The 18,162-nt window shown below is 45.1% G+C and overlaps 1 protein-coding gene across 1 annotated transcript in view; it reads right to left on the minus strand.

The window, feature by feature from the left end:
• FRMPD4 (FERM and PDZ domain containing 4) overlaps positions 1–18,162 on the minus strand; it is a 487,363-nt gene that overhangs the window by 115,420 nt on the left and 353,781 nt on the right. The window contains exon 4 of the mRNA XM_090063719.1: positions 2,075–2,235. Within this exon, the coding sequence (XP_089919845.1) occupies positions 2,075–2,235 (161 nt within the window). The remainder of the gene's footprint in view (positions 1–2,074; positions 2,236–18,162) is intronic.

Below are 18,162 nucleotides of genomic sequence, written 5' to 3' on the forward strand. Positions count from 1 at the left end.
GGAGTACTTGTAAAGCCATGCCAGGGGTCCCACAATGACCTCAGCTAATTCCTTCAGCACTGTGGGATGGAGAATGTCAGGACCAGCTGATTTAAATATGTCCAGTCCCTCCAGAAGTTCCCTGACTAGATCCTCACTGACCCTAGGTCTGGGTGCGCCTCCCCTGGAGCCTACAGAGGTCCTGATGCAGGGGGTGACCTGGTCCCTGCTCAGGAAAATGGAGGCAAAGAAAATGTTAAATAGGTTATCTTTGTCATCTGGTGTATTGACCAGATTTCCTAGCGTGTCTTGCAGAGGCCCTATGGATTGTCAAAATCACTAAGCAGCCCTCCACCCAAAATAATTGCCTGCCCCGCCCTAGTACTATTCCAAGTATCTGGGGGGGGGCGGTATGCATAGCCCCAGTTGAGAACCCCTATACTAATACATACATACATACACACACACACACACACAAACACAGAGTGGTGTTTCATTTTGATCATGGAAAAACACGGATTTTGGTTACCGTTTTTAATCTGAAAATTGGGGAATTTTTTTTTTTATCAGAGAAAACCAGGATCCCAGCATTTCAGGCAATTTCTGCTGCCCAGTCAGCAGACTTCACTGCCACTGCAGCCCTGTCACACTACAAAATGCACTTCTTTGATAAAAGAATTAAAATGAGAATTAAACCTCCAAAACAAGCCAAATAAATACCAAAGAAAAACATTTCACTGGACAAACAATTCTCTCCTTAAAACAGAAGCTTAAGAGAACCTCAACCGCATAGCACATTATATTCATGTAACTTCATGGATCTGGGGGAACGTTTGTTCACCAGAGCGCTACAAGGGATGACAAGGTCGAACGGTCACAAACTCCTGCAAGACCGTTTCAGGCTGGACATAAGGAAGAATTTCTTTACTGTCTGAGCCCCCAAGGTCTGGAACAGTCTGCCAGCAGAGGTGGTTCAAGCACCTACACTGAACACCTTCAAGAGTAAATTGGATGCTTATCTTGCTGGGATCCTATGAACCCAGCTGACTTCCTGCCCTTTGGGCAGGGGGCTGGACTTGATGATCTCCCGAGGTCCTTTCCAGCCCTGATGTCTATGAAATCTATGAAATTTATGAAATATGGAAAATACTAGATACTGTAAGGCACAGGAAGCTATACAGCCTGAGGTATTAAACTTGTTTGGTGATCACAGGGATTCTTGTACGCTGGATAACACACCTCCAGTGGCAGGGCCAGGGGCAGCAGCATTAATCCGCTATGTTCTGGCCCCAGCAACATGGTAGCTCTGGAAGACATAGGGGTTAATGCTACCACTGCTTGCCCCACTGCCACAGAATTGTATCTGCAACAGGGATCACAACCTGGAAATTTGCTAGCGAGGCATGTGAGGGTGGTGTTAGCTGTTGTGCTGGAGGGCCTGCACCCTGGGGGATAATGCAGATAATGCTGCAGGGGATCTTGACCCAGAATTTGGGTGACGGGATGAATGCTGGCAGTGTTAAACCTGCTGGGTACTGGCCCTGCTGACACAACAGCTCTGGTACTGGTGAACACTGCCTAGTATAGATCCCTTTAGGAAACCCTGCAGGCTAAATGAACCACCTCTGCATGCTAGATCCAGACTGCAGACTGTATATTTGAGATCCCTGCTATACAGAACAGAATGGACTGAAGAGAATTCATCCTTTAAATGAAATGGGTCAACTAGCTTAGTCAAACAATAGTGATAGCTGATGGGAGAAAAAAAGCAAAACAACACAGAAGTTGGCTTCTAGCTGCTAACAAATTTATACTGGAGTTAGAAAGAGATTGGAATGAGGTGGAGGGAGAAGGGGGAGGAAGATTCCCAAGTAAAAGTCCTTACAGGACTATGCCAGTTCCATCACAACTTGGAATCCTGTTTATAAATCATGATCCCTGTTGATTGCCTGGTTGCTTTAACTGTTTAACAGCACTTTCCTGTGTCACTTCAGTCCCAGTGTACCAAGTCCTCAGTCAGCTTCAATACATGTTCAAAAGCACTAAATAAAAAGGCAGGAAGTGGGGAGGCAGAAGAAAGGAGAAAAAAACATACCTGGTGTTACCGAGCGTACAACAACTGGTTTTTCACTACCAGCCACAAAACCAAATCCCAGAACAGGATCCCTCCTCATTTCCACTTTCCGAGGGGCTGGAGGGGTGATTTGGCAGCTCTCTATTTGAGGGTCTTCAAATGTGGCTGATTGTGTCATGTGACTATGGAAACATATAAGATAAAAAAGAAAAAATATCATTAAAATGAGATTTTGTTGTATGAATTCAGGACAGATAATGTGTGTTACAGCATAGGATGAATATTGAGCTGCTCTCTCTGGCTGCATCTATACGAGTGGCAGACTGTGTAGTTGTTACAGTGCAATCATTTGGTACTTGAATAAACAAGTACTAAATGACTGCACAGTAATCAGCGTTACTGCACAGTACCATCGCCACACAGTTTTTTCCAAAAGCTGCTGTGCAGTAGCAATGAGCTACTGCACACTAGCTTCTTACTATTATACAGTATTTATGCTGCACGGTTAGTGCCTGGCAACACTACTGCATGGTTACAACAAGCTATGGTGCAGTAGTTGATTGCTACTACACCGTAGCATCTCATGCTACGAGATTTTTCTCGTGCCCTCTGAAAAATCAAAACCTCTTCTAATTTAATGTTTTTAATTCTTGAATTAGGTTTTCTTACATAGAGCTCATTAACTAATTAACTGTTACTAATACTCACATGGAACTTACACTATTTTTCATCCCTTGTTTCAGAAAGGAGGAAAAAAATCTTCTATTTAAAGCATAAAAATCCGTAAGTGATTTGCAAAAGAAGAAGGACCACAGAGCCCTGAGCTCAGTTTGCACATAGTTGAGTAAGCACAAGCAAACTAGAAATAAAAGTAACACTCAGTTGTATATATCAAGCACAAGTAATTTGTTTTGTATTAGAGCAAGAAGATTAATACTGTGGAAAATCAAAAGAATAGTTTAAAAAATGAAGAAAAAGGAAGAAAGAAATAGACCTGGTGGATAGTTCTATTTTTTAAATAATATTACTATATTGTTATAATCAGTCCCCCCAAAAACATTAGATGCAATTTATTTTGGGAGAAAGTCATGATCCACAAGGAAGTATTCAAACCCTGTGCATCAGAAATATTAAAATGAATTCATTTATTAGTGTCCTATCTCTGCAAACAGAAGTTTCATATCTGACAAAGAAATGTGGTTTTCTAAGCATGAAAGAAAAATGAATAGGAAAGTTGCCTGGTGCAATTCATTTATGACAGAGATGATGTTTCAGAAGCATGCAAACTTCAGAGACTCTTATATTAACATGTGACAAACATTGTGGACACTTAAGATATGCATAGATAAGTGTATGAATAAATGTTGTAGATATATGCAAACATATACACATACTTTCTGTTCCTTAGTTAATGAGTGAATTTCTTGTAGAATCATGTTTGGGCTAACACATGCAAATCACCAATGCCAGTTATACAGATACTCAACCCACTAAAGCTTCATCTCCTGGGAGACAGTACTACCCAGTTCTACTCAAATAAGACACCTCTCATCAGATGCTCTGATGGAGTCAGACTCACTCTAGAACAACAGACTGACAAACGTCTATGTAACCACCAAGCTTCTCTGGAGATGATGGGTGATAATTGGTAAGAATACCACAAACCCAAACTGTTTAAAGTGTTATTATGTGTTGTCTCTGTAATACTTCTGTCCTAAATAAACCTTCACTATACTTTGTGACAACTGGCAGATCACAGTCCTCAGCAGAACACAGATCTGCAGGTAATGAACTGATCTGCAGGTAATAAATCCTGAGCTTCTGGGATAATTACTCAATTGCAGAGGAGCAGCAGCCCTAAAACCTCAGTCTAAAAAGAAAAGAAAACAAATTCCTTTCTCTATACAGGTAATAGCTAGAGGTTTAAGACCTAAGGGACAAGCCCTGGCAGAGGCCACGAGGGGGTCAGAGGTGCAGTTAACAACAGAATTGCCACTGTTACTGGTTTGGAAGTCAGTACCCCTGGAAATGCACAGACTGAAGTTCTGAATAGCAGAAGCAAGTCAACACCTAGCTGTGTACTAGGGGTGTACGAAGCCTTGGGTGCTGATTTGATTTGGAGGAGATTCAGCCCGAAACGGTAGCTCTCCAAATCTGAATTGAATAAGGGGACCAATAAAAAGGTCCAAATCGATTCGGAACTCTCTGAATCAATTCGTAAAAGATTTGGAGAGCTTCGACAATTTGGGCAGTCCCCACCTGCTGCAGCAGGGAGCTGGAGCCGGACTTGGAGCTGATAAGTAGGGGGTGAGGGGGGACTAAAGAAGGGGGGGAGGGTACCATGGGGACACCCCTGTCAGGCCCTATCCCCTGCCTGCTCCCCCAGGCCCCCTAACCCCTGCCCGTTCCCCCACTCCCCATGGCTGCCCCGCCCACCCCAGGTCCCAGCCCTTTAAAAAAAACAACAACTCACGCAGTGGCTGCTGCCAGGTGGGGGGCAATCCCTGCTGCCCCCGCTGCATGGGGGGCTCTGCCATGAGCCCTCCAACCCCCCCCACTCTGCCAGCCCTACCCCCATAGATGCCCCGCCAGCCCCAGCTCTGGCCCTTTAAGAAAAAACAAACAAACAAAAAAAACCTGGGTACTCAGCAGCCTCAGGGCTTCAGGGAGCTCATGGAAGAGCCCTCCACACAGCATGGGGCAGTGGGGATTGCCCCCCCCCCCCCACTGGGCAGGAGCTGGTGAGTCTAGCATTTTTTTGTTTTATTTTTCCTTAAAGTGCTGCAGCTGGGGCAAGCTGGGCAGCCACTGCTGGGGTTGGGAGAGTGGGTGGGGGATGGGCCTGCATGATTCAGTCAAATCGATTCCGGACAGTGATTTGAATCATCAAATTGAATCACTGTCCCCCAAATCGGCCAAATCTGAATCTGAAGCAAATACTAGCCGCTTCACACAGGCCTACTGTGAACCAGAAATGGTTAGTTTGTAGCAAATGGGAACTGGTTTGTAGTTTCCTTCAGGTTGACCTATCTATCGAATCTTCTCTTTCCCTCCATCTTCAGGAAATTATGTTTTCACATTTCAACAGGAACATCCAAAAATGGTTGCCCAGTTGTCCATGAACTATACCATAAGCAGAGAGTAGTATGCGGTAATCATCTTTTTTTTTCTAGGGCCCATGGAATTACTTCATCCTGCTGCTAACATAATACATATTCCCATTGGGCATGGTACAAATGTACCCTCTTTCCGGGGTTTGCATTTATTATTCACTTAACAAACAACAGCAAAACCTCAGTAAGTCTCAGAGGAAGTCTCCTCCTGAGCTTGGATTTATCTAGGGGTTTTCATTTGCCTCTGTAAGAATCTCTCTTTCTGTTTCTATATCTAGGTTATCTGAGTTTTTAGTGTGTCACTCACCCCTTCTTATAGTCATGGTGACAGCAAAATGACTTTATGACAGAGTGACAGAGTAGAATGAGCCATGTGTCTCTATTTAAGCTTCTAATAGCTGAATTAGCATGAGGCAAGAACAAAGAACCTGTCATTTTGTTAGTGTTCCATTTTTGTGTAGCAAGACTGATGTCTGACAATAATGAGGTTTCATAATCTTTTTGCCTTTTTCCCCTTAAATCCCTACACCACCATTCTGTAAATATACTAAAGGCCCATGTATAATAATTTTCTCTGATTGTTGCCTCCATTATTGTCATAGGGTCATCATCAGAGATCCTGGTTTCGTCTGATAAAAAAAATCCCCAATTTTCAGGTTAAAAACGTAACCCAAAATATCCACATTTTTCTGTGATTGAAATGAAACACCACTATACATATGTGCATGTGTGTGTGTGTGTGTGTGTAATTTTTATATATATATATAGGTATGTATTAGTGATGTTTCATTTTAATCATGGAAAAATATGGATTTTGGTTTACTTTTTTTAACTGAAAAATTGGGGATTTTTTTTTATCAGAGAAAACCAGTATTCCTGGTCATCATGACTTGAAGCTGCCACCGGTGAAGAAGGCCAGTATTTACAAAGTGACAAGCGAGCCAGTGACTTGCAAGCCAGTACCTTAGTCTTTAAAAATACAATTTTTTTCAGGATTGTTGCTGCTGTATATCTTGGCTCCTTGGGCATTCTCATGTTTAGTCTGGACTGACAAGGAAGTAAACGGTGTCAACTGTAGACAACAAATTCCTAAAACAGAAATGGGATAATGTTCAAAAGAAGAGCTGTAAGAACTGATGCTTTGTTCCATCCTCTTCCTCATCTTACATTAAGAACTTTCTAAGACCTATTATCCAAAATCTAAGAAATAAGAATCAGTTGGCACATCTACATGTGCTATTAGCACATATGAATAAACTATGGAGTTTATTGCTCTACAGTTTATTGCTCCTGGATGTCATATCTGCACGTGTTCCCAGGAGTGCAGCATGTTAAGCCAGGTTAGAGCAGTCCCAGCTGGGAGGGGACCCACAGGGTCAGCCTGGCAGTCTGGGACTGTTACCCCCAGCAAAACATGCTGCCAAGGGGCTGGCTGGGGCATGAGGGTGCTTCAGCATGGGGCCAGCCAGCAAACAGTCCCCATGCTCAAGCACCCTCATGCCCTAGCCAGCCAGGGCAGTGTCTATACATGTACTGCTGAGGAGTCGTTTACTCCCTAACATGATAGTACTTGTATTTACAAGTACTACGCTGCTGTGAAGTGAATTAATCTATTCCAGCCTAATAGGGGTTCATGTTTAGATGTGCAACATTTACTGCGCAGCTAATTAGTCAACTGCACAGTGATCATCTTGTGTAGACGTACCCAGTGGGGAGCAGTCTGGCATGATTTGAAAGACTGTGACTTGCGTTAGTGATTTTTACGACTCTCAACATACAGATAATTACTAGGGCTGTGCAAAACAGCACCGTTCCATTTCAACTTGAGTTTCGAGGGTTCCATGGAACAGCATTTTGTTTCAAATTTCATTTTTATTCGAAACAGCTGTTCCATTTTTGTTCATCAAAACAGTGAGGCTGTTTTGACGCTGTTTCAATGTTTCGCCCCTTAGCTATAATGGGGAAGCTTGAAACAACCTCTGTCATCTGGCAGGCAGGCAGGGGCTGCGGGTCCCTGATCTGTCTGCCAGACGAGGAAGGGAAGCCGGTGCTCCTGCCTGGGACTGGGGAAGGAAACTGAGCCCAATTGCTCAGTTCCCCTCCCCAGCACTAGATTGGGATGGGGATGGGAAGTCAGGCCAGCTGGGCTGAATTCCCATCTCCTGCACTAGATCAGGCTGGGGAAAGGAATTCAGCCCAGCTGAGCTGAGTTTGTTTCCCCAGCCCCGATCATCGGGCTGAGTTCATTTCCCTAGCCCAATCATCATGTGGGGGTTGGGAAGTCAGGCCAGCTGACTTCCCATCCCCAGCCTGATCATAGGGCTGGGGAGGGGAACTGAGCGATTGGGCTCAGTTCCTTTCCCCAGCTCTATCGCAGTGCTTGGGAGGGGAAGTGAGCCTGGGCTCAGTTCCCTTCCCCTGCTGTAATTGGCTTCCCACAGCCTAGTTGTGGGAAATAGGGAGAGACAGGGCTGCACTCCCAGCTGCTGCTGGGAGTGCAGCCCTGGTTTTCCCCTGTCTTCCACCACCACCACACTGCTGGCTTTGAAACGCGAAATGTTTCCAAACTTTTGAAACATTTCAACTCGCCTCATTTTGTTTTGAGGCTGTTTCAAAGCCCTGTGTTTTGATTTGATTTTGCTGTTTTGAGCTTGAAATGAGTAGAAACTGTGTCAAATCAAAACAGCTGGCAAAATTTCACACAGCCCTAATAATTACTTAAAAAGTCACTATAATATACATTTTCATAGATGTTTGTACTAAGTAGTATCTATAAGGAACCTTACTCAGAAACTTTTCAGGTGAACAGTAAGATACATTAATATAACCTCCTTGGCTAGGGACAGACATTCAAAAAGTCTGGTCTTGAATGGATTTAATTTTTGCAGGTTAATCTAACCTGCAAAGAGTGAACTGATTTGGAGGTGGATAAACATTCCCTTTTCATTACAGAAATGCAGGCACATGCATGCAGTGGCTCAGGTTAGAAGCCGGGGGCACTAGAGCAGCCCTCCCTTCCCTTCCCAAGGGCTGACCTGAAGGGGGGTGTGGCCAGGCTCCGGCATGACAGTCTGATTAGGGAGGGGCATAAACCCCCACCCTGCACGCGTCATCCCAGGCTTTTCACCGCTTGCTGCTCAAGGGGCAGGAGTCTTGCCAAATCCTGCATCTGGCTCTTCAATCTCCCTCTCCCTGCTTCTTCATTCTGTCTGCAAACCAGGTCATTTCTAACACTTTCCTCTGTCCCCTCTTGATGACTGACAGATTGCAGCTAGCAGGTTGCTTGTTAGAACAAAGTTTATCAGTCCATCAAGCCCTACAAAAGAAAACAGCTCTCTCATGAGTTTCAAGCTTTTTTTTATCCTCAGGGTGCATTTGCATTTACAAGCCACTAGCTGTCTGCCTTTATTCCTGGGAAAGTGGAGACCCATATAGATACCTCTCAACATTAGCTAGCATGGGGGGGGGCATAGCCAGATGCTGGGTCCCTGAGCTGTGGTCCCTGCTGTGGGAGAGTGGTGGGAGGGGGATCCCTGCTTGAGCAGCCAGTGGGGGGGTGGGTGGGCAGGGGGAAGCCTGGCAGCTGCAGCAGTCCCAGACAAAGCAGTGATAATGCTCTGGCTAGGAAGCAGAGAGGCAGGGCCAACCTTGATCTGCTCCAGCAGACTGCCCAGCCCAGGACTGCAAAGCATCTGGGATGCTGGTGGACTCTAGTTTAACTTAAATCAGAAGGGGTCTGGGGCAGACATTGTATAAAGTGGTTTGCCCCAAATCAGTTAAGTCTGATACTACATTCAACCAGGTTTATCTTAAACCAGTTTCAGCCATTTTGAAACTAGTTTATGTGCACTGAACGTATGTTCTGTTACAGGTTTACACCAGTTTCTGATCACTTAAACTGGTTTATGTGTAACTTCTGTCCCTAGCCCAATAGAGCTGAGAGGAATACTCAGACCTTTGGCAGGTGTTTACGGTGGTGGGGGGGAGGGTTGTGGGGGGGGCCCTTTTCATCTGTGTTCATCAAGATACCAATTTTAGCAACACAGTGAAGGTAGAGTTAAGTGTTATGGAAATAGTCAATCTCTCTCTTATGTTTTAAAAAAAATCCTCCCCAAAATTATAGTACTTACTCCTGTTGTATAGGATTGTTTCTTCTAAGAATCTGTAAGTAAATTTTAGTAATTTAGGAGTTAGCAGTAATTTCTAAATGGATACCTCAAGAAATGTAGAACCCAGTGTCAGACACCTTTTGTGTAGTTAGGTTGGAGTGTAGCTGCAATGGTCCAGGAAATATCTGAGATGCAAGGATTTTTTGTGAATATCTTTTATTGCACCAATTGTATAATTAGGATAGCTGTTGGGTAAGCTTTTAGGTATGTCTGAAAGGCACTTCATGCCTGAAAACGTGTACAATAGTTTTCCCAACTACACAATGGATCTAATAAAAGATCTCACAAAAAATCCTTGCATCTGGGACCTTTCTTTCCTATCCCAAAGCACCTTCATAGAATAGTACACATAATAAAACAACTTATTTTTTTAAACTCACTAAAATATTGCGTCTAGACTGCATTTGATTTTTTTAAAAGATTCTTTTTTTTTCATTGGTGTTCATAATGAAAAGTTTCTCTTTAGCAGGAGAATTCCATAAAGAAAGACCATCGTCAAAATGTCTGACATTATCAACATTATCAGTTGGTGTCAAAAGCAGTCCCCAAATGCTCTTTTCAAACTATATCTTATCTCCTACAGTTTTCAATTCCTTTCTGAATCCTGACCCAGTAACTGACAGTGATCTTTCCAAAAATCATTTCACTGGGAACAATGGGAGACTGTTTCTGTTTTTAGAAGGCAATTATTTCAAAGTTTCTCTGTAGGAAAGTTTATGAATCAGTTATGCATGCTAACAAATACTAACAAATAAACTTTCAGTTATGAAAAATAACAGCAGAAATGACAACCCTGAGGCCTGTTGCATCAGATCTACCTAACAGTAAAAGTAAGGGAAGAATGAGAGAGGAGGTTTGTGTATGCCCACTTACAGAGAAGAATGTGGGATTTACAAGTGAGGGGATAACTGTAGTATGTGTAATGTGCATGAAATGTGCGTACAAGGGAAAGTAGAGAGTAAAATGTAAGAAAAATTTGAAAGATAATGTAAACACTAGAAGTACATTCCAGTGGCTCTGCATTGATCTGGCAGTACAACAGCAAGCAGCTCTAAACCCATATTAACTAGCCAGATGTCACGCCACAGTCTTGAACTTGGGACCTCAGCCTAGTCAACACAGCCACTTGCCCCAGCTTGTTACCTTATGATTAATTACCCAGACTGATCTAGGATGGCCTGAAGCCTCCAGCAGGGCCTGACCCTGTCACCAGAGTAGCTGGCAATGATCACTTAATAATTCTCAATACGGCTGTGCAAAGCTTCGGTTGGTGATTTGATTTGGAGGAAATTCAGCCTGATTCGGTGGCCGAATCTCTGAACTGGAATTGAATCAGGGGACCAACTTAAAGTTCCGAACTGATTCAAAGCTCTCTGAATCTTTGGAAAAGATTTGGACAGCTTTGATGATTTGGGCAGTCTCCGGTGGCTGCAGCAGGGAACTGCAACCACTCCGAACTGGTAAATATTAGGGGCAAGGAAGAGGGGAGAGGGGAGGGGACCATGGGGGGACCCCTGCCAGCCCCCCTGACCACCCCATTCCCCCAGCCCTCCCCAACCCCCACCTGCTCTCCTAGCCCCCCCCACCCCATGGCTGCCCTCCTGTCCCAGCTCCTGGTACTTTAAAAAAAAAAGCCCCGGTATTCACTGGGTGCTGCTGAGTATGGGAGGCAATCCCTGCTGCTGCCCACTGTCCCATACTGCATGGGGGGCTCTGCCATGAGCCTCCCAACCCCCCATAGGTGCCATGCCTAGGCCAGCTCTGGCCCTTTAAGAAAAAAAAAATGAAACAGGAAAAGCCCTGCACTCACCACTCCTGCAGTGGCCTCAGGGCTTTGGGGGCTTGTGCAGAGCCCCCCATGTGGCACAGGGCAATGGGGGGCAGCAGGGATTGCCTCCCCACCAGCAGAAGCAATAAGTCTGGGGGGGGTTTCAGGTTTTTTTTTCTTAAAGGGCAGAGCTGGCCCAGGAGGGGCACCCATTGAGGAGCCGGGGGAGTGGGAGGGCTTAGAGGGCTCATGCAGAGCCCCCACACAGCAGGGGGGGCAGCAGAGATTGCTCCCCACCTGGCAGCAACCAGCAAGTCGGGGCTTTTTTTTCCCCAAAGAGCTGGCAGCTAGGGCAGGCAGGGCAGCCATTGCCAGGCTGGGAGAAGGCCGGGGGATGGGCCTGGCTTGGCTAATTCGGAGATTTGGCAGCAGCCAAGTCTCTGAATCAGATTCTGCCAAATCAAATTGGTACAGTGATTTGAATCACCAAATTGAATCGCTGTCCCCTGAATTGGCCCAATCCAAATCTGAAGCAAATATTAGCTGCTCCATACAGGCCTAATTCCCAGTATAAATCCTGAACACAGACAGAAAGTGTCTGGGCAACAGGGTTTAGCTCAATCCCAGGATGTTTTGCTTTTCCTTCTGACTTGTGTTCACTGACTCCACTTTCTGCTTGATCTCCTGCTTGAGCTCCAAGCTTTTCAGCCCAGCTTGCTCTCTGTCTCTGCTCTCTGCCTGACCTCCTGACTTGTCTTCTTCCTAAATCCTATTCTTAGGTTGACTGCCTGGCTTTCTGACCAAGCCTGTTCCTGAATTATGCTTGCACTTCCTGATCCTGGTTGGCCCCTCGATTTCTTAGTGGCTCCAGACCTAGTCATCCATGATCCAACATGACACCAGTATGCTATAGAGATTTTACAACCAAAGAATACTGGAGAGTTTGCCCAGAAAATTTTAAGATATGTTTTAAGGTCAATATTATCTATTTTCAAATCATTAGGCATATCATATAGGAAAATATTCTTTGGATGCATCTACATAAGAGGTGACTAATTAGCTCCACAGTAAAACATCACCGTCTACACATGCAACCCTCTTAGACTAATATGTCACCACAGGGTAGTCCAGTTCAAGTCAAGTAGTATCCTGTAGCAGCATTGTTTTGTGCTTTGCAGAGCACGTGTAGATAGTGACAGGGCTGGCCAGGGCACAAGGGTGCTTCAGCGCAGGGGCCACCTGCTGGCTAACCCTGCAATGGAGCACTCTTATGCCCCAGCCAGCCCTTCTGTAGCACGTTGAGCCGAGTCACAGCAACCCTGGTCTGGCATGCTGCTCTGGATACCGCTGCAGAGTGGCCCCAGGTCCCCTGTTGGGCTCCACATGCTACACATGAATAAATTCTGAAGCAAGAAGCTCCAGGATTTATTTGTGCACAGTAATTGCACATATAGACACACCCTTTGAATACCCTTTTTACCTTTACTTTTATCCTGAAATGATACCCAGAAAGGAAAACAAAATTTAAAAGTCTTAAATATTAAGACCACAAACTTCTAATTATTGCATGGTGTCAATACAGTGCATAATTATAGTTTGTAACAGACTGCATTGTCAGCTTCGACTCCATTTCTTGGCAGTCTCCTGGGAAAGGGGAAGGAAGCTTGGGGGAAGCTGGGGTTTGGTGTGTGTACTGTCACAGGGTCATGCAGGTACCCTGTTCCTATGAAGGAATAAGGGCTGCTGAAGCTCCCTGAGACAGCACAGGTGGTGGTTGCCGCAGCAACCAGGCTGGTCACATGGCCAGAAGGGGGCAGGGCCGGACCTTTATAAACAGCCTTCTGGCAGCCGGAGGAGCAAGAGCTCTGTATTAGAGTTGAGCACACTGATAGAATGAGAAGCTGCATCATGGCATGGGTGGAGAGAACCCTGACTAGGAGGTTTTACTGGAAAGCCAGGTGGGGCCTGGACCTTATGTTATAGCCAGAAGGCTTATTGTTGTGTTGTAGCTGGTTGGCTCATGGAGTTGTGTTTGTTGTTTGATACTATTATACTGGAGGACTGGGTGAGGCTGTAGGGGTGCGAGGAGGCCTGACAGGGGCTCCCCAGCAGCTTGGGGGTTCCTGGTGCCTTGTGTGGGCACATGAGTGGTGCCTGAAAAGGCACAGCTGTTCAGTGCCGAGGCAGCATGGCGGGTAGCCCTGTATGGGCGACAGTCAGAGGCCTGAGTAGGGCAGAGGACCATGACCAAGGGTCCTAGCACCAGAGTGAAGCCTGTAGGGCCCCGTGTTGGGCTCCAGAGGTGGGAACCACATGAGAGGAAGCCTAGGGTGGGTGCTGTAAAGGTGACTAGCCCGGTGAGGGCGAGTCAGCGGTTATATAGAGCCTGGAGATGGTGATGAGAAGCCGTAGGAGCGGGCACGTATTTTAAGAGAGGCCCCAGGCGGGGCACGTGTAAAGGAAGAAACCTCAAGAAGGGGGTTGTGTGGTTGACCGACCCTCGAGGGGGTACAGACAGGAAGGAGCCCCAGAGAGGCTCCACTGCAGTGAGAACCTTGAGGGGCCAAAAGGGCCAGGTAAGGCTCTGGCCACCTGAGCCTAAATTGGATACAGATTGTTAACAAGAGTGGGCCAGGTAAGGCTCAGGCCACCTGAGCCTAATTGATACAGATTGGGGGTACAAACCCAGAGGGGCTAGATAAGGCTTAGGCCACTGGCCCAGTGGGGAAGAATACTGTTAGTAAGCCCGGTAGGGCCAATCAGTTGTAAAGGGCGCCGGTTGCGTGACAAGCCCAGGGGCGCCAGGGAAGGGGCATTGGTTGCATGCCAGGCCCAAGGGTGCTGGGCAAGGCGCAGGTAGCAATTGGACCTGATAATGTCCGGAAGAGCTGCGAGGCTTGGGGCGTGCTAAAGGGGAGGTAGGAGGCACGCACTGCCCATAAGGCTGGGGTGCACCAAGTCACCTCGTATGGAACGGGGGATAGTTCAGCATAACACCACATATTAGGGGATCAAAGGCAGCCTCCCTTCTAGAACCATATAACAACAAGACGTGGCGGGCGAGATAAGAGGGTGCTGGATCATCTAATTGACACGGTAGGGGGCGCTAGTGGGATCACGGCCGCTCCTAGGCCCCACTCCGTGACATGTACCAACTGTTAGGGAAAGAGAGCATGCATGTTGGGGAGGCTGTGATTGGTAAACTGGACAGCAGAGGCTCTGGGGCTATGACAGGACTAATCCTGGCAGGCTGTAGCTGTTGGAGTGAGCAGTGGACCCATAGGAGCTGCAGCAGGATTGATCCTGATAGGCTGCAGCCAGCAAGACACATGGGGAGAGCCAGAGCGTGCAGCAGAGCCAATCGGTCGGGTTACAGATCATGGGGTCTGAGATGAATGGTAACTGGGTTATATAGGAAATCGGGGGTTGGTTTGAAAGCTCTGAGTGGAAGAGAGCTCCAGGATCACTTGGTGTGAATGTCCCTGTCGCAGTACACTCGGGTGCCCTGTGCCTGAGAGTGGAGACTGCTCTGGGGAGACCCCTAGTGGCAGAAAGAGGGAGGCTCAGCTGCCAGTCACCAGGGCTGCACAGGTGCTGGTTGCTGGAGCACCTAGTAAAACCAGCTGACCAGGAAGGGGCAGGGCTTATCCCTTCTTAAGCCCAGGTAGGAGGGCAGTCCCTCTCCAGCAGCTGTGGGAGTAGGGACTCAGCTCGGACAGACAGAGGGGAGGACTCTGGCGTTGAGAGCATCCCCCGGTCACTGCTGAGGTTGGGGAGCCCTCCTTCCCCCCTGCTCCCTCACTCTCTTGTAGGGAGTAGATTTTTGTTTGACCAGACGGTCTAGTTTTTTATGTTGTAGCCCAGGGGCTTTATGTTTTATGTTTACTGTTTTGACCGGAGGACCAGGCGAGGCTATTAGGGGTGGAAGAGGCCTCATAGGAGCTCCACGGTAGCGTGGGGTCTCCTGGTGCCGAAAAGGCTGCAGCTTTGTTTGGGGGCGCATTGGCCCCAGCCCCAGAGAGTGAGGAGCCCCAGAGAGAGAGAGAGAGGAGGGGGCAGTGAGGAGTAAAGAGGAGGGCCAGAACACAACAAGGCCCAGGTCAAACCACATTAACTCCATCTGCGAGGCTTGGGCTGCGGTGTAGGGGAGGAAAAGGAGCCACAGATAGTGCCCCCTGACACCGGGGTACGGAAAAATGGGCAGCCTCCCGCTGATTACAACCATCTTCTAATCAAGTAAGATCAAGCTGTGGCAGGAGAGTAAGCAGGCAGTTGGCCCATTACAGGAGGGTGGGGCCACTCCCAGAAAGGCTCCAATATTGATACTCCTGTCACAGTCCCATTGTTAGTGTTTCTTATTTGTCACTTGTTTATTGACTGCTGAAGGTTTTTTACGACTGGGTGACTGCTATTCCCCTGTTAGGTATTAAGCTTCATGCCCTAGGAATAAACATATCTGCCTCTTATATTATCTTCCATGCATGTATTCTGATTGTATATAGTTATGCTTCTAATCTCCTAATCGCTCAGTACCCCTTCTATATAAATTATAGGATTCACCTTTGCTCCCATGTGGTTTTGGGGTACGCTACAACCTATTTAGCTGCTTTAACCATACAGTTCTGTATTTTAATTTGTTCACATTTCTTCTAATTTTAACATGAGCTCTAAATTTCAGAGCTTTATAAAGTCTTCTTGGGGATCGTTACATGTATACTATGACATTTAATCTAATTTATTGCTGTATATTTTTAACTTAATATTAACTTAGGTGTTATTGGGGAAATATGGTAGATGCAGTTCTTCTCAGTAATTTAGAGGAGGCAGAATCTACAGAAATGTCAGATCTATTGGATTAATAGGTAACTGGCAATTGGCTGGAATGGGAGGTAGAACTTTTAATGACAAAGAAAATCTTTCTCTAGATGGATGGAAACTGACCATAGAAACCTTATTTTATTCATAGACATTAGGGCTGGAAGGGACCTCAGAAGATTATCGAGTCCAGCCCCCTGCCCGAAGGGCAGGGAAAAATTATTACTGTTATTGTGTTTTTATAAAGTGGCCTAAGGAAGTTAAGACACAAGTCTCTCACCAACATTCAATTGAAGTTTGGCATCTTAATCCCACAGATCCTTTGAAAAATCTTAGCCTGCATGAACCATACCGAAATAAAAGGTTGGCAGAAAATGAGTATTACTGGGCACTCTGAGCAATACAAAAATAAATGGAGTAATGTGAAAGAAAAAGAGATGGTTTGCTTGTGCTATCCTACATTTTCAAATACAATTTAGATCATTTAGTTTAGTATGGTTCAACATTATTGTATTTTCTTTTATAACAGTATATGTTCTCTAATTTTTCAGCAGGTATGGAAGCTGCTAGATTGAGACAAAAGGGAGCAAGTTTCAAAGTCTTATTCAGAGATAAAGCACAAGTTTTAACACTGCAAGAAGCCCCATAATACATTGTCAACAGGATTAGGGAATAAGTATCTCTAAGGGGAAAAGCAAGATGGCTAATGCCAAACATTTAAAAAATCATGTGTAAGGCTTTCAAAATGGTGTGGTTGACTTAATTTTGTTTTTGTTTTTTTTTTTTTCCTCCAGAATAAATTTTGGAGCTTATTTTATTTGCCTTCTGCATTTTGAGCTGTCACAATGCACTTGGGTCACATATTTAAGCTTTCCTTTCCATAAGTGCTAAGAACTTATTTTTCTTTAAACGCAAGGTGTGATTCTTACTTAGTCACCAGTTTTCACAAACACAGGCTTTAAATAAAACATCAAATAAGCTAAGACTTGTGATAAAATTGTGAGAATAGGCATAATTGATAAGGTAGTTTATATGCCTATTTATTCCTTAGCTTCTCTTATGAGACCAGTACATCAAGGATGATAATTTAAAGCTATTATGATGTAGGAGAAGTGGAATTAATAAAATTTTAAAACCATAAGATGGTAACGCTTTGTGGTCACTGGGTCAGCCTGACCTTTTTTGAACCAAAGGAAAAATATTTCACTTCACCTTTCCCCCTCCATGTTTTAGCACCTTCAAACACCTTAGAGTTAGTTTATATTCTTCCAGAAATGCCATACAAATTGCTTAGAATTACAGCACGTACATATGAGAGAGAATTTTGCTTGGTTTACAACTAAGATATTGGGAAAGAAAATATTCAAATATTTAAGTAGTCCATTACATATAGAGACTACTACCAAAAGTTTTTTTAATAGACCTTTCCTTTGTCCATTGTGTTGCAAAAGAGTACATAAAGCAATAATTCACAGTTGGAATGAACTCTTTTAGAGATTTAACAGATTATGTTTTCATTGGTTCTTGAAGGGCTTAACTTTTTTTTTCTAGATTTCAATAAAAACCCAATCCCTGCATTTCTACTGTCACAATGAATGGTGATATCTGACAAGAGATGACTTATTTTTGTGTGTTTGTATTTGTTCAGAGGCCATTACCACAGACACAAAGGTTAATTGGAGGAATTATCCTAGAAAGAGAAACTAATCTGATCATTTTTCTGCCAAAGTGTGAATTCTATTTTTATAAGCTTCTTCAGTGGTTATAAGGTAAAGTAAGGTCATTTAACAGTACCCAGGAAGATGTTAGTATGCCCCATCTGGATGAGCATATGGTGAAAATGTAATTAGAAAGAAGGTTTTACTAGTTTCAGAATATGTTTCATTAACAACTTTTTCATGAAACTGGAAAAGGGAAATCTGAAGTGAATAAACGTTCACAAACTCTTCCTCTTCCATACCCCATGTGAGTTTTATGCCAAAGCAACACGAAGTGAAGCAATTTCTTAAGTAATAGAGCCAGCATAAATTCTCATTAAGAAACTGGGGGGCTGTAGTGTAGACACCCACACAGTCAAATGGGTCGCCAACTGGCTGGTGGGCCGCACCCAGGGGGTGGTAGTGGATGGGTCCTTCTCAACCTGGAAGGACGTGGGCAGTGGGGTTCTGCAGGGCTCGGTCCTCGGGCCCGCACTGTTCAACATCTTCATCAGCGATTTGGATGAGGGGGTAAAAAGCACCCTGT

Source organism: Crocodylus siamensis, chromosome 1 (assembly GCF_052110815.1).
Source record: "Crocodylus siamensis isolate JL-2025a chromosome 1, ASM5211081v1, whole genome shotgun sequence".
NCBI classification, from domain to species: Eukaryota; Metazoa; Chordata; order Crocodylia; family Crocodylidae; genus Crocodylus; species Crocodylus siamensis.